The sequence below is a fragment of the Atractosteus spatula genome (assembly GCF_055471065.1).
Source record: "Atractosteus spatula isolate fAtrSpa1 chromosome 10 unlocalized genomic scaffold, fAtrSpa1.hap1 SUPER_10_unloc_16, whole genome shotgun sequence".
Classification (NCBI taxonomy): Eukaryota; Metazoa; Chordata; class Actinopteri; order Semionotiformes; family Lepisosteidae; genus Atractosteus; species Atractosteus spatula.
Window position 1 is genome coordinate 267,387 of NW_028296619.1, and position 14,112 is coordinate 281,498.

General features: G+C 51.0%; 1 protein-coding gene across 1 annotated transcript; it reads left to right on the plus strand.

Moving 5' to 3' along the window:
- Positions 1-3,183: 3,183 nt before the first annotated feature.
- On the plus strand, positions 3,184-10,675 carry LOC148812795 (uncharacterized). The gene is made up of 7 exons (XM_088908482.1): positions 3,184-3,230; positions 4,112-4,171; positions 4,453-4,652; positions 6,058-6,212; positions 7,837-8,300; positions 9,170-9,378; positions 10,327-10,675. Exons 2-7 carry the CDS (start codon positions 4,156-4,158, stop codon positions 10,549-10,551), a joined length of 1,269 nt encoding a protein of 422 aa, XP_088764608.1. The 5' UTR covers positions 3,184-3,230; positions 4,112-4,155; the 3' UTR covers positions 10,552-10,675.
- The last annotated feature ends 3,437 nt before the right edge of the window (positions 10,676-14,112 follow it).

Sequence of the window (14,112 nt, forward strand, 5' to 3'; positions counted from 1 at the left end):
ACTAAAATGGAATAAAGAATTACAAACAACAGAAAAGGCACACAAAGAAAAAAAATGAATGTACAGAACACAAGGAAGGTGTAACACACAGTATAGATGTTGCACACTCCCAAGCACTCCCAAGTGAATAATAAATGAATTACCCATTCCACTTCCAAGTATTGCACTATAACCTAGATGTAGACAGAGCGCCAGTAAAACAGAGCACTGGTTGATTACAGATTACAGAGGAATCAGGTTTCAGGTGTGCAGGTCACTGCTGCCCCTGCCCAGACATACCGTGGTTGGGTTGTAAAGTCTTATGGCAGAATGCACGAATGATCTTCTGTAATGGTCCCTGTCACACCCTGAGTACTGGGACAAGCTCTTTCACAGCTACAGCGCCTCTGCTGTTTCTGCAGTATAGTTAGTCACTTGGCAGCTGTAGTCCAGGTCCCTGCTAGGCAGTCTGTTTACTTTATTGATGTTAAATAATCAATCAGTGTTAAACAATTGGAGGACCTCACCCAGCCTTTTCTCAGGACACAGTTGGACATCGGCTTCAACAACAGGGCTAAGCAGCTTGTTCCCCACCCCCACCACCCTCTGTACAGAAGAGCCTCCTGTCCTGAATGGAGGAGCTCACCCAGCCGTGTCTGGAGAGAAGCCAGGGTATCGACTTCAACAACAGGGTAGGGCAGCGTGTTCCCCACCGCCGCCACCCTCTGTGTAATGAAGACCCTCCTGTCCTGACTGGAGGAGCTCACCCAGCCATGTCTGGAGAGAAGCCAGGGTATTGGCTATAACAACAGGGCCGGGCAGCTTGTTCCTCATCCCCACCACTCTCTGTGTACAGAAGAGCCTCCTGTCCTGACTGGAGGAGCTCACTCAGCTGTGTCTGGAGAGAAGCCAGTGTATCGGCTTCAACCACAATGGCTGGGCAGCTTGTTCCCCATCCCCGCCGCCCTCAGTGTAAAGTGTGGTGTCTCAGTCTCTGAGTTCCAAATGCTCTTTCAAGGAGCTCCTGTCTCTCTACACTTTTTCAGACGTCTGCTGGGTTGATTTCATCCCCAGGCCTGAAGTAAAGACATTTTGAAAGCATACTGATAACAGAGACGAGAGTTTAAGAGACTGGGAATATGCTCTGTCAGGCTTCTTCGACAGCTGTAAATCATTTCCTGCCACAATTGAAGCTCAGGTCTGCACAAGTCCCTGGTGCTCTGTAAGTGAGTGAACCCAGTCGCTTCTGTCATTAATTTCAACTGGTCAGGACCTGTATTCAAACATTGGCTAATTTTTTTCAATAATATTAGAACAGGTTTGGTATTTAATTTTCCTCCATTTTGGCATGTTTCTATGAATTTGAAATATGATTTCATGTTGTACAAAAAACTAACTGGATTATTTATTGGTCCCGATTCTCATAAGTGAGTTTTGTGTTTTATTTTTTTCATTATTGCACCCACTCCTGAGCAAAGTACTTATTTTCTGTAGGCTGCAGTTTCTCATCTTACAGTCGAAAGCTCCCTCAGACCCTGACATGTACCGTATCTGGTTGCTGAAATCGCTGTACATTGCTGTTAACACACATGACTCTGGTGATTTCACTGACACCTTACAGAAAAGGGTCTCACGTGAGCCCCTGTCCACACAGCTGTGTACATTAGTGGGAGAAACACAGTGGGCTGCTTGTGTCAGAACACTGTAATAGCATCTGCAGGAATGCCTCCTGGTAGAGGTGTCTGCCGAAGGGGGTGGGGGCAGAGCAGTCCAGACCCAGTGCCACGAGCAGGGGGCATTGCCCCCTCCACTGAACTGTCCTGCCCCCTCAGTTTTGGACAAAAGGACTTTCGCTTACTTAACTCGCGCCCTAAAAAAATAGATGTGCTTTGTCAACGGTCAGATAATGAACATGAACCCCCAAATTTGCAGGCGCTGCATGCGGCTGTCTCACGTGCCGGAGGGCTATCCGTACAGGAACGGCACCTATTCCATGGTTCCTGGGTGTCCGCATTACGATGAAGTAGTTCCAGTAGGGAGCTGCGTCAGCATGCGTAGGCTGCAAAAGGACAGGCAACGGGCTTCTTCCCTGCTGCAAAGAGAAGAAAGGAAAGACAACGTTTCTTTTCCCTTCAGCAGGGAAGAAAGCCGCCGCCTGTCCCCTTGCAGCATTATTTCGATCTTGTGGGCTCAGGTGGACCGATAGCTTGCAGGAGTTTATCCCGATACTTACAGTCGTTCTATAACGAGGACGGTAGTTACAGGAATCTGTGCTTGCTGTTGGTTTCACAGCTCTGTTTTCTTAACCTGGAGGGGAGACCTCCTGGGAAAATTAAGGCTGCTGCTGGGAGAGGTGTTAGTTGGGGCCAGCAGGAGGCGCTCACCCTGCGGTCCGTGTGGGTCCTGATGCCCCAGTATAGTGACTGGGACACTATACTGTAAATAGGCGCTGTCCTTCGGATGAGACATAAAACTGAGGTCCTGACTCTCTGTGGTCATTAAAAATCCTAGGGTGTTTTTGGAAAAGAGTAGGAGTGTTACCCCAGTGTCCTGGCCTAATTCCTTCCTGGTCTTTACCCATCATGGCCTCCTAATAACCCCCCTCTCTGAACTGGCTTCATCCCTCTGCTCTCCTCCCCACTGAGAGCTGCTGTGTGCTGAGCTAACTGGAGCATCATCCAGGTGGGGGCTGCACACTGGTGGGGCTGGAGGGGATCCCCATGACCTGTGAAGAGCTCTGAGTGGAGAGTCCAGGAAAGCACTATATAAGTGTAAGCAATTATTAATTATTATTATTATACCTCAGGATATATAGCTCCACTTGCAATTATTATTATTATTAGCGATTCAGAACCTCGATGCAGCTACAGAGATGAACGAACGCACGGGGTATTTCGCCCCTCCGGGCAATAATAATAATCGCGAGGGCGCCGGTGAACGTGAAACCGGGCTTCTTCCCTCAACACCAAACGGCTCGTCGGTATCTTCGATCACAATCGTCAGGGGGCCTGGTTGTGAAATTCCACTGGGACAGTCACGGCGGCTCCATTTCACCTCCCCCCCTCCTCCGAATTTCAGACGCCCCCTCCCCTACAGATGTTTCCCCTGGAGCAGTCTGAGTAGGGGCGGGGTTCTCCAGCCCTGTGAGCCTTATATGGCGTTTCTTACCTGTTAGGAGCACTAAAAAACAGACTCAGGGAGGGCACACTGTCGCAGTCCTCCAGGAAGAGCTGAGAGAGCTTCGTACAGCCGTGAGTCTGAACACTTTTTTTTATTAATACGCTCTGGGATGCCTTACTTTATCCGTTTATAATAATAATAATAATAATAATAATAATAATAAACTTTATTTTATATAGCGCCTTTAAAGGTGGCTTCTCAAAGCGTTTTACAGGATGACAACAACAATAAATAAAAAAACATACACCAGATAAAACACAATTACAATACACAGAGGAGACCGTGGATGGTGGTACTAAATACAGCAGGAGCAGAGGGGTGAAGAATGGAACCAGTTCAGTAATAGAAGCAGTTCAGTAAAGGCTCTTCTAAAGAAGAAGGTTTGGAGTCTGGATTTCAAGGAGTTTAGAGAAGGTGACTCTCTGATATCCTTGGGCAGAGAGCTCCAGAGCTTGGGGGTATAACAGGAGAAGGCCCTGTCACCCATGTAGACGGGCTTGGGGGACAGTAAGGAGCTGCCTTTGCCATGTGCTTTCGATTTGAACCGGACAGTCTTGTAGTCCTCCTGTCTCTCCTGGTCTTAATGTGGGGGGAGGGGGAGGGTGTGTGTGTGTTGTCCGCTGGTCACAGAAAAGGATTAGTCGTTAAGAGGACACCAGGTGCTCGGTTTACGAAGATTTGCACAGCATTCCAGTGAGCTGTGAGGTCGCTAGAAAAATGCGGCTTAAACTTGTGTAGACTTGAAACCGGTGTGTGCTTTCTCCACTTGATACCTCCCCAGTAGGGTATCTCAAGCAGTGTATTGGTCTCTCAGCTTGCGTTGTCATTCATCTCAAACCCAGCTGCTCTCCATCGGTGACGAGCTGGTGTTCTGGCATAGGAACGGCAGGGAAATTACTTTATATTCTTGATATTTGCCTTAAATAAATAAACAACTTCTTTCTCTTTGCAGGAGAGACGTTTTGGTGCCGAAGGTCCCATCGAACTTGCTTCAGGATGTCTCAGTGTCGCGGTAAGTGTGTTCCGATCCATTAACCCGAATCAGATATTGTGATTCTCTGACTTCAGCTGTGGTTTTTGAACCTTTGCTGTCTTACAGAGGTATGGTGAGGCTTTAGAACTCAGGAGCTGAACCCCAGTGTACTGTCTTGATTTCAGTTACTGAAGGTGTTTGCTCAGGGCAGACATGCAGAAAGTTTCACACGGACTCAGGGGCTCAAGGTGTTCTGGGTTGGGAGGGTTTTGACATGGGTGAGCGCGGGGGTGATTTTTTGCTGAATGTCTCTCTCTCAGACCTAGTGCCTGCGGATCAGCAATTGATGAACGACATGGAGATGTTCAGAGATATGGTCCCGGCCGCAGAGAAGACGGCTCTGCTCTTCCACCTGTCCTACCTGTGTCTGGCCACCCACCCCGAGCTGGAGAGGAAGCTGAGGCTCAAGGCCACCGAGAGCCAGCAGCTGTTCGCCTCCTCCGAGGTCCTGCTGCTCCAGGTGAGTCTGTGTGTGTGTCTCAGTTGTGTGTGTGTGTGTGTGTGTGTGTGTGTGTACGTGTACGTGTGTACCTGCTGCTACACGTGTGTGTGTCTCAGTTGTGTGTGCAGCTGCTGCTCTGTTTTTCTTTGGTTTTCAAATTTAAAATCTGAATAAAATATCATTTTCAAATGGGTTCTACAATTGAACTTATATCCCATACATTTAGTTGGGTCTTGGGAGATCACACTTTTGGTAAAAGTTGCAATTTTGTCAAATTTACCAGAAAGGGAGCACTAAATTTTAAATGCCTTGCTGTATTCATAGATTCCATTATTGAAATATAATTTTCTTGTTGCTCAGGCTGTACAGGAAATGTCCCTGGGAGGCTTCCATAGAGTCCTCCAAACTCCTACATGGAGTTTCCATGTTCTCCCTGTGTTCATGCAGGTTTCCTCTGGGTGCTCCAGTTTCCTCCCATAGTACAAAATCGTACTGGCAGGTGCATTCTCCCTGGTGTGGGTGTGTGAGTGTGTGTGTCTTTGTGTGTCCTATGATGGACTGGTGTCCTGTCCAGGGTGTGTGAGTGTGTGTGTGTCCTGTGATGGACTGGTGTCCTGTCCAGGGTGTGTGAGTGTGTGTGTGTCCTGTGATGGACTGGTGTCCTGTCCAGGGTGTGTGTGAGTGTGTGTGTGTCCTGTGATGGAATGGTGTCCTGTCCAGGGTGTGTGTGAGTGTGTGTCCTGTGATGGACTGGTGTCCTGTCCAGGGTGTGTGTGTGTCCTGTGATGGACTGGTGTCCTGTCCAGGGTGTGTGAGTTTGTGTGTGTCCTGTGATGGACTGGTGTCCTGTCCAGGGTGTGTGTGAGTGTGTGTGTGTCCTGTGATGGACTGGTGTCCTGTCCAGGGTGTGTGTGTGTCCTGTGATGGACTGGTGTCCTGACCAGGCTGTGTGTGAGTGTGTGTGTCCTGTGATGGACTGGTGTCCTGTCCAGGGTGTGTGAGTGTGTGTGTCTTTGTGTGTCCTGTGATGGGCTGGTGACCTGTCCAGGGTGTGTGAGTGTGTTTGTCTTTGTGTGTCCTGTGATCACTGGTGTCCTGTCCAGTGTGTGTTTGTGTTTGTGTGTGTGTGTGTGTGTGTGTGTGTGTGTGTGTCCTGTGATGGACTGGTGTCCTGTCCAGGGTGAACCCTGTCTTGTGGCTGTTGCTTGCTGGAATATATCCTAGTTCCCCCAGTCTGTGACCCTGTACTGGAGAGAGCTGTGGGAAAATGGATGGATAGTCTCCTGTAAAATACATCCCAATCCTAAAATCTAGAACCGGGGTGTCTTCCCTGTTGGAATAACAGCACTGGAGACTCTGAGACAGCAGGGGGTCAGCATTGGAAAACAGAGATAACTGCACTGGCGCTTGATCTCGCTCGCAGTGCGCCAGTACGGGGACCAACATCGTCGGCACCATGCTGCCGATGATCCGGATGGCGGTGAAGAAGAGGAATGTGGCGCTGGCCAAGAAGTTCCTGGACAAGTCGAAGGGCTGGATCGAAGACATCTGCCACCAGGTGGACCGATCGGTGGAGAAGTAAGACCCCCCCCCACCAGAGCTCCGGCTCTGCTGTGGGGGAGCCCATCACCGCAAGCAGCCAGATACCCTGGGATATCGGGACGCATTCCGACCGAGCAGCTTGTTCCACCTTCCCACCACCCCTTGTGTAAAGCACGCCCTGTTAGGGTTGAATTATCCACTCCCATACTGTCTCGGGAGCTGCTGTTTGCTTCATATTAGTTAGACTTTAAGCCCAGGGTGCCCGTTATAGTTGTTTTTGACACCACTGAATACCTTATTTTACCAACTAGTAGAAAGTACTGCAAGATCCTCTTCTGCTGTTGGCGTCAAACGCATGAGAATGCATCAACCCAGTCAAAACTCTTCATCGGTCACCCAGTAACTTCAAGACCACAAACCAGGGAGCCAATGAGAGGCAGAGTAGTTTATAAGATCACTTTATTGGCCCTTTACAATTTCTTGCATTAGGAATTGGTCTTTTTGCAAACCCCAGCTTGCTCTCCATGAGACACACAGACAGGGCAGAGAGAAGCTGGGGGTCAGAGCGCAGGGTCGGCCATTTATACTGCGCCACCTGGAGCATCTGGGGTTCAGGGCCGTGCTCAGGGGCCCCAGCGGAGTAGGATTGCCCTGCAGTATGCACATATGCAGTGCATAGGAGTTCGCATTGGCCCCGTTCTCTCGGGAGGCGTACAGTACAAAAAGACGACGCCCCACAGTGTGCACGGCACATTACAAAAAGGTAAATAACGACAGTCACGACAGCCCACCACCATGTACAGCCAAGCACAATAACAATAACAACTGGACGGTAGAATCACGATAAGTACAGTAACGCCAGTGAGAAGAGCAGAACGCGGAGGCGAGTGGAGTTCAGCAGCTGTAGTGGTGAATCATTCACACTGCTGCCCTCTGGTGGCGAACAGGGGGAGATTCCTTCCACTGGGTCCCAGGCTGCTTTCAAGCAGCAATAATAATAATAATAATAATAGTAATAATAATTGCTTACACTTATATAGCGCTTTTCTGGACACTCCACTCAAAGCGCTTTATAGGTCATGGGGATCCCACTATCACCACCAGTGTGCAGCTCTTTACAGGTCATGGGGATCCCACTACCACCACCAGTGTGCAGCCCCACCTGGATGATGCTCCAGGCCTCTCCCCACACATCAAAACTCAGTGGGGAGGAGAGCAGAGTAATGAAGTCAATTCAGAGAGGGGGGTTATTAGGAGGCCATGATTGGTTAGGGCCAATGGGAAATTTGGCCAGGACGCTGGGGTAACACCCCTACTCTTTTCGAGAAACGCCCTGGGATTTTTAATGACCACCGAGAGTCAGGACCTCGGTTTCACGTCTCATCCGAAGGACGGAGCCTTTTTACAGTCCTGTGTCCCCGTCACTATACTGGGGCATTAGGACCCACACAGACCGCAGGGTGAGCGCCCCCTACTGGCTTGACTAACACCTCTCCCAGCAGCAGCCTTTGTTTTTCAGCCGGTGGACATCTCCCCCCCCCCCCGTCTCTCGGATCGCTGGCCCAGATTCTCCTGTCCCGTACGGTCTCGGGTAGGGGGCGGGCTGCAGGCTTCCACACAAGAGAGGGGTCACAGCTCTCTACCCCGTCTCCTCCTCCAGGTACGAGAATCTGAGCAAAGGCGTGGGCGACACCTGCAGCGACGTGGTCAAGACCAAGGCAGACAAGGAGCGTCAGGAGAAGGAGAAGACAGCGGAGGCCCGGGCGCTGGAGGGACAGTGCAGCAAGCTGGACGTCTCGGTCAAACAGCTGCAGGGGGAGAGGAACCAGCTGGAGAAGGACATCCAGGACAAGAACAAGGAGCTGCAGGGCCTCATCAACAGCATCGGGGAGCGCGACCGCAAGTTTGGCATTGTGGCAGCCGTGGTGCCCATCCTGGGCGCCATGATCAACACCATCCAGAAGGCCGCCAACGACCCCAAGGACAAGGCGGCCGTGGAGTCCCTCAAGGTCCAGCTGGAGGAGCTGCGCAGCCGCAGGGACGCCAAGGTGTCGGAGCTGTGGCAGAAGGAGAAGGAGCTGATCCGGCTGCAGCTGGACTACGCCAAGGTCCAGATCGACATCGGTAGGCGGGCGGGTTGCCGGATTGTGGGGCCGCTGGGACGAGGTTTGTCTGTTGGGGTGAGATCACAGGCTCGGTGACCCTGATTCCCACCGGCAGCTCAGGACAGTGCTGTCCCGGTCCGGCAGCTCAATGCATGAAAACGTCCTGTGTGTAACCTCCAGGCTTGGCTGGCAGATCGGTAACTGACTGAGAAGCAGATCTCAGCCAGCTGTGTCTTGACCCAATTCTGGGTGTTGGCTTCAGCAACATGGCTGGGCAGGGTGTTCCCCACTCCCCCCACCCTTTGTGTAAAGAAGCTCCTCCTGTCCAGCTGTGTCTTGACCCAATTCTGGGTGTCGGCTTCAGCCACATGGCTGGGCAGTGTGTTCCCCACTCCCCCCACCCTTTGTGTACAGAAGAGCCTCCTGTCCCGACTGGAGGAGCTCACCCAGCTGTGTCTGGAGAGGAGCCAGGTTATCGGCTTCAACAACACGGCTGGGCAGCCTGTTCTCCATGCCCACCACCCTTTGTGTAAAGAAGAGCCTCTTGGGTTCTATCTGCACTCAAATCAACATGAACATAAATCAATATGAACAATAACGCTGCAAAGGCTAATTAAAATGTAAATTTCTCTGCAGTAAGCTTAAAAGGCTTCAGCAGTAGTCCTGTCCATAGCTAACCAGAGACTTAGAGAAATGCACTAATGTTTGTAATAATGTGTAATTAACAGTGTGATAACATGTTAAGAGGTTGCTTATAACAGACCTGAAGTGTCACCAGAGTTAAACAGCTTCATTCTCGAAATCTGCCGTTTTTTTCCATCTAAAAATGACATTTGCCTCTTGATCCAGCCTCTCCAGCAATTCCTGTTTTCCTCCTCTGCTTCCCAGGATCCATTGGCGACCCCAAGCAGCTGGCGGAAGTCCAGAAGTGCCTGACCAAGATCCAGGAGATCCTGCTGCAGATGAAGAAGTTCTGGGAGACGACCGGCGTGGCGCTGGACAACCTTAAGCAGAGGACCTTCGCCGGAGAGGACATGCTGGACTTCCTGGAGGACTGCGAGATGGACTTCCTGTCCAGCCTGGATAAGGCCGAGCCGGTCAGTGTTGTTTTTTTTCCCAGCGTGATTCTGGTAGATCAATCTCAGAGCGGGGGTGGACAGAGCTGTCCTGCCTGGCGTCTCTCTCTGTCGGGTTGAGCTTCTCTGATCTGGTACCTGTTGGCCCAGATCTTTGTCCTGCACACCCCAGACACTCTGACTTGTCCAGACATTGTGCTGCAGCACCAACAATCCTACAGGCAGCCCCTGAGCTGCTGATGCGGTGGTTACTGTGGCTTCTGATGGGTGCAGTGCTTGTCCTGTATAGGCGCGGGTGGTGTCGTGGGGAGGCTGTTCTGTCATCACTCTGTCAGGTGGAATAAGAAAAACGAGAGTCAAAAGTGTAGCCTAAGGCGATGGAGACCAAAGGCTACGAGATTGAAGAGCAAGGTGGGAGGTTTCACAGGGGACGCAGGTGATCATGAGCTGTAGCTGTGGATCAGGGAGAAGTCATGTGCTAAACATCCAGATGGCCCCCATTGCCTTCTGGGCTAGAATTCGGTCAGATCCTTTCACGGGTCAGGGATAATCCTGCAGGTGGATTATCGCTGCAAGGGTTTGCGAGACACGCGGACCGCCCCAATGCCTTCTGGGATAGAGGTGCGTCCCCCCGAGAGAGCAGATGATTCCTGGCGGGCTGATGGGTGCATTTTGATTCCAAATGGTCCACGTTATTCTCCAGGCCTCTGTGTGGCAGGGATAAATCTTGTTGCTCTGAACTGCCCTTCACTGAACGGTCTCAAACCCCCTCTCGCACCCAAGATGGCAACTGCCATCCCCACTGGTTGCTGCTGGAAGAGGTGTTACTGGGGCCAGCAGGGGGCACTCACTCTGCGGTCCACATGGGTCCTAATGCCTAGTACAGCGAGATCTCGTGTTTCCCGTGCCGCTCAGGTCGACCTCACGTCTGTGCTTCTCCTCCTCCCCCTCCCCCCCCCCCCCCCGCAGATCTGGAAGAGCTTCTGCAACGTCTGCATGCACGTCCGCGGGATGTTCATCCTGCAGTCCAAGGAGGCCTACAGGTTCCTGGAGGTCAGCCCCTCGGCCCTGAGCAAGGAGCAGTGGCAGCAGGAGTACGACAGCGTGGTGGCGCAGCTGGACAAGCTGAACCCCCCCACCATCCGGGAGCTGCCAGAAAAAGCTGCTGGGAAGGCGGTTGAGGGGCTGAAGTAGGGAGGCGCTTCGAGTCGGGGGGCTGCTGGGATATCGACCGCTCTGAAGGGGTCGACTCCTTCCTCCGCCCCCAGTTCGTGAGGCTCCGGTGATGCTGTTCACACTCAATAAAAAGTCGGTCAGCACCTCTTGCATAGTGGCTTTTTTTTGCAGTGATTATCCGTAAAAGAGGCCGGTGAGACCCCTTATTTTTTTGGGGGGAATGATGCACCTTTCGTCGAACCTCTGTTTGGTGAAGGCAGATGGGCCTCAAGGACCTCTTCTTTCAATCCTCTGCCCATCAGCGGGTCCTCTGCTGTCTCGATCATGTGACGCAAGAGGGTGCGAGGCTCTGACAAAGATGGCGGCTTGTGTCTGAAACTGCATTTCCCAGAAGGCATTGGGGGGGGGGGATAACCTGTGCCATCCTCTGTCACCTGACTGATTTGGAGGCAGACCATTGGTCAGGTGACTGCTTCAAGCCAGGAAGCTGAGGACTCTAGGTCAGCTTTCTTCCCACTGGCTGTACTTCAGTTATATAGCACAGCACAGTGCCTTACAGCGCTGCGGCCCCGGTTTTGACTCCTGGAGTGCTCTATCTGTGTAGAATTTGTACGTTCTCCCTGTGTCCATGTGGGTTTCCTCCCACAGTCCAGAGACATGCTGGTGAGTTCATTGACGTCTAGGAAAATTGGCCCAGGTGTGTCACCTTAGTCTTTTTCTACATTTCTGAATCTCACAGAGTTTTCCTGCCTGCACAGTAGTGGTAGAAACCATGAAGTTAATTCTTCTGATCGGCTTTAATTCAGACCTTTGTCTGCCAATTTCCCTATGGGATTAATAAAGTATTATCTATCTATCTGCCTAATTAGACACCCCACCATCCCGATGCTCAGGGCATGACCATGACTTTCCCCCCCCAGCTGCGTGTAAAACACAGGAGGAGGAAAGAGGCTGGTTCTCTTTCGTCTGGAATGATTCATGGGGGGTTTGACTGGATTTGGAGATGGGGATCGGGGTCCATTCTGTTTACGGAAATAAGCAGCCATCACATTAATAATTCAGTAGATTACACATCTAAAAAAAATGGCATGCCATAATCTTTCACAGAGGACATTTCAGCTCCCATGGGAAGGTCAGATGGAACCGGCTGCTCTGATGAAATCCGCCGACATTGTGAATACATCACGAGTATTCATACATACTAGTATTGAGAAGGAATTGTGAAGACATCTCCTGAGTTGGCTTTTCATCGCATGAAATACTAGTATCAGGTGCCCAAGTAGTTTTCCCTATTACGGCCAGCAACAATATCACTCTGCAACTCTTAGCTGGCAGCCCCCACTGAAGCTCAGCAGGCATGAGCCTGGTCAGTACCTGGATGGGAGACCTCCTGGGAGAAACTAAGGTTGCTGCTGGAAGAGGTGCTAGTGGGGCCAGCAGGGGGTGCTCACCCTGCAGTCCATGTGGGTCCTAATGCCCCAGTATAATGATGGGGGACACTATACTGTAAGCAGGCGCCATCCTTTGGATGAGACAAAAAAACAATGTCCTGACTCTCTGTGGTCATTAAAAATCCCAGGGTGTTTCTTGAAAAGAGTAGGGGTGTCCTAGCCAAATTTCCCATTGGCCCTTATCAATCATGGCCTCCTAATAATCCCCATCTCTGAACTGGCTTCATCCCTCTGCTTTCCTCCCCACTGAGAGCTGGTGTCATCTATCATCCAGGTGGGGCTGCACATTGGGGGTGGTAGTGGGATTCCCCATTACATGTAAAGTGCTTTGAGTGGAGTGTCCAGAAAAGTGCTATATAAGTGTAAGCAATTATTATTATTCCTTTTATTATCCCTACTGAACCGCACAGCCCTGCCGAGACCCTTACAGCTCAGAGTCTTAGCCCCTACTCAACAGAGCCACAAAGTCCAGCCCCAATCTCTTTACTCATCAATGTGCGACTGTCACTAAGGATTAAACTGAAAACCAGCTTGCACTCAGAAGCAGGATGTGATCCCCACAGGCTCTGACACTGAGCCCACAGTTTTAGCCTCACACTCACAGGACCAGTCTCTTTACTGATCAGTGTGTTGACATTTCAGGAGGAATTAAATTGAAAACTAAGTTACTGTCACTTAGAACTAAATTGAAAGTTAACAAGAGGACAGAGCCAGGACTTGAACTCCTAACCCTCAGGCTGAGAGTCCTGCTCGACAGAGACACATGCCTTGTGACTGAGTCTCTTTACTCATCAACGTGTTACTCTCAGGAAAAATGTGATTGGGAAGAAAAAGAACAGTTCTCTGGCAGTTCTAGTCAGCAGTTCAGAATCTGTCCCTTCAGATCCGGACAGCCGCTGTTCCTCGGTCCCGAGTTGAGAAGATTAGTTCCCCTGGGATACCTGGGCCTCGGAGCCCGCTCACTGTTCGAACCCCTGCCCACAGGGGCCAGACACGCTCTCCCTGAGATCTCGGTGGTCTTGACCTCCGTGAAGAGAGCGGGCATGGTTCTCTTGTCCAGACTCCCAGTCCTGCTGCTCGGAGCTCGGCGGACTGGGCACAGCGGCACTGAGCAGGCTCGCGCTTCAGAAGAAGGCAGAGTCCAGGGGAAACGAAACCGGCAGGGGGCTGTGGTGTCTCTCCACGTCTCCTGACAGCCGTCCAGCCTGCAGAACCGCACACACAGGCGCCCAGCTCCTGTCCGAGAGGAACCGGTCCTTCATCATTCCCCAGGGAAGGCAGGTGTGAAGTTGACACCCCTAGGACTGCTCCCTGAGTGCAGGCTGGGCTGGAGTCTTGAATTAAAGAGATCCCCTTAGTTTATTTAATTGATGTATTCTTTTGATGTTGTATCTCACTACTGCTGGTCCTACAGGGGCTTATTTTAATGTTTATGTCACAGTAAGGTGAACCCTATGGGCGAGGAATGTTCCTGCCTCGTGTCCGACTACGCCACCTAGCAATACAAACGGGGTGCTAGGGCCCCTCTACATTACCACAGGTTCTGTTTATCTCCCAGAATCACCAAATGCACACACAGACCAGCGACAAGCATTTGTATTGTATCAGTGCCCTTTTATTTTCTAACTACATTCACATTCACTGTCACCCAAAAACACATCGAAAAACAGCATTCACAGCAGCAAAAGGTCCTTCCCAGGGTCATATTGAATACAGAGGGGCAGCAGTCTTCCCTGTAAAATACTGAAGAGGGCCACACAAACATTTCTACTTAGTCCCTGTAGTCTCTGATGGCCCACATGGAGGAGAGGGGTATCACCGAGTCCTATTTCCCCAGTCTCCGTTCAGGTAACAATAGGAATCCTCTACGGGCTGTATTACATTCCCCTCAGTTTGAATTGGCTAGCTGTGCCAGTTTCCTTGTTCCTTGCCTTCAGGTGTTAAAAGTCTCTGTACAGTACCTCTGTTCCAATGCCAATGTCTCCCGTGGTCGTCAGTTACTGAACCAGTAGATCCTTGCCTTCAGGTATTAGAAGTCTCTGCGCAGTACCTCCGTGGTCTCGCACTCTGCAGCTTCCCTTGTGCTGCTTATGTCGTCTCCAGGCTCCAGTGAGAATCGTGCTCCGTC

Excerpts from the sequence above, each read along its gene's own strand:
- LOC148812795 (XM_088908482.1), top strand. Across the intron at positions 6,213-7,836 it reads GTGGACCGATCGGTGGAGAA|GTACGAGAATCTGAGCAAAG; the intron begins GTAAGACCCCCC and ends CTCCTCCTCCAG. Across the intron at positions 9,379-10,326 it reads GCCTGGATAAGGCCGAGCCG|ATCTGGAAGAGCTTCTGCAA; the intron begins GTCAGTGTTGTT and ends CCCCCCCCGCAG.